Source organism: Nanorana parkeri, unplaced genomic scaffold (genome assembly GCF_000935625.1).
Source record: "Nanorana parkeri isolate BGI_ZX_2015 unplaced genomic scaffold, ASM93562v1 scaffold588, whole genome shotgun sequence".
Lineage (NCBI taxonomy): Eukaryota > Metazoa > Chordata > Amphibia > Anura > Dicroglossidae > Nanorana > Nanorana parkeri.
In genome coordinates this window covers 590,253-590,550 of record NW_017306856.1, presented here as the reverse complement: position 1 = coordinate 590,550, position 298 = coordinate 590,253, and the positions used below count along the sequence as shown (strand labels likewise).

Below are 298 nucleotides of genomic sequence, written 5' to 3'. Positions count from 1 at the left end.
GAGCGAATACACCCCCCCCCCCCCCCTCACCTTCATATTGGGGTCCTCCAAGGAATTAATGGCTTTCTTTATAATCTCCTCCGACACAATGTCCCCATTGGTCTGAATCTCCAGCACGCCCATCTACAAGGGAATGATCACAATGACAGGTCCTCTTAATCTGCGCACATTTGTCTACTCGAAAAGTGAAAAGTTCCAACTCCTGACGCACTCATGTTATCACTCACTCCTTCGTCGGGGTCGGGGTGGGCAGCTAGCTCTATACTCAAGCCTCATTCACCTCTTGCTGGGCCTTCAG

At 51.0% G+C, this 298-nt stretch overlaps 1 protein-coding gene across 1 annotated transcript in view; it reads right to left on the bottom strand.

The window, feature by feature from the left end:
* NRBP2 (nuclear receptor binding protein 2) overlaps nucleotides 1-298 on the bottom strand; it is a 36,208-nt gene that overhangs the window by 9,678 nt on the left and 26,232 nt on the right. The window contains exon 9 of the mRNA XM_018562652.1: nucleotides 31-123. Within this exon, the coding sequence (XP_018418154.1) occupies nucleotides 31-123 (93 nt within the window). The remainder of the gene's footprint in view (nucleotides 1-30; nucleotides 124-298) is intronic.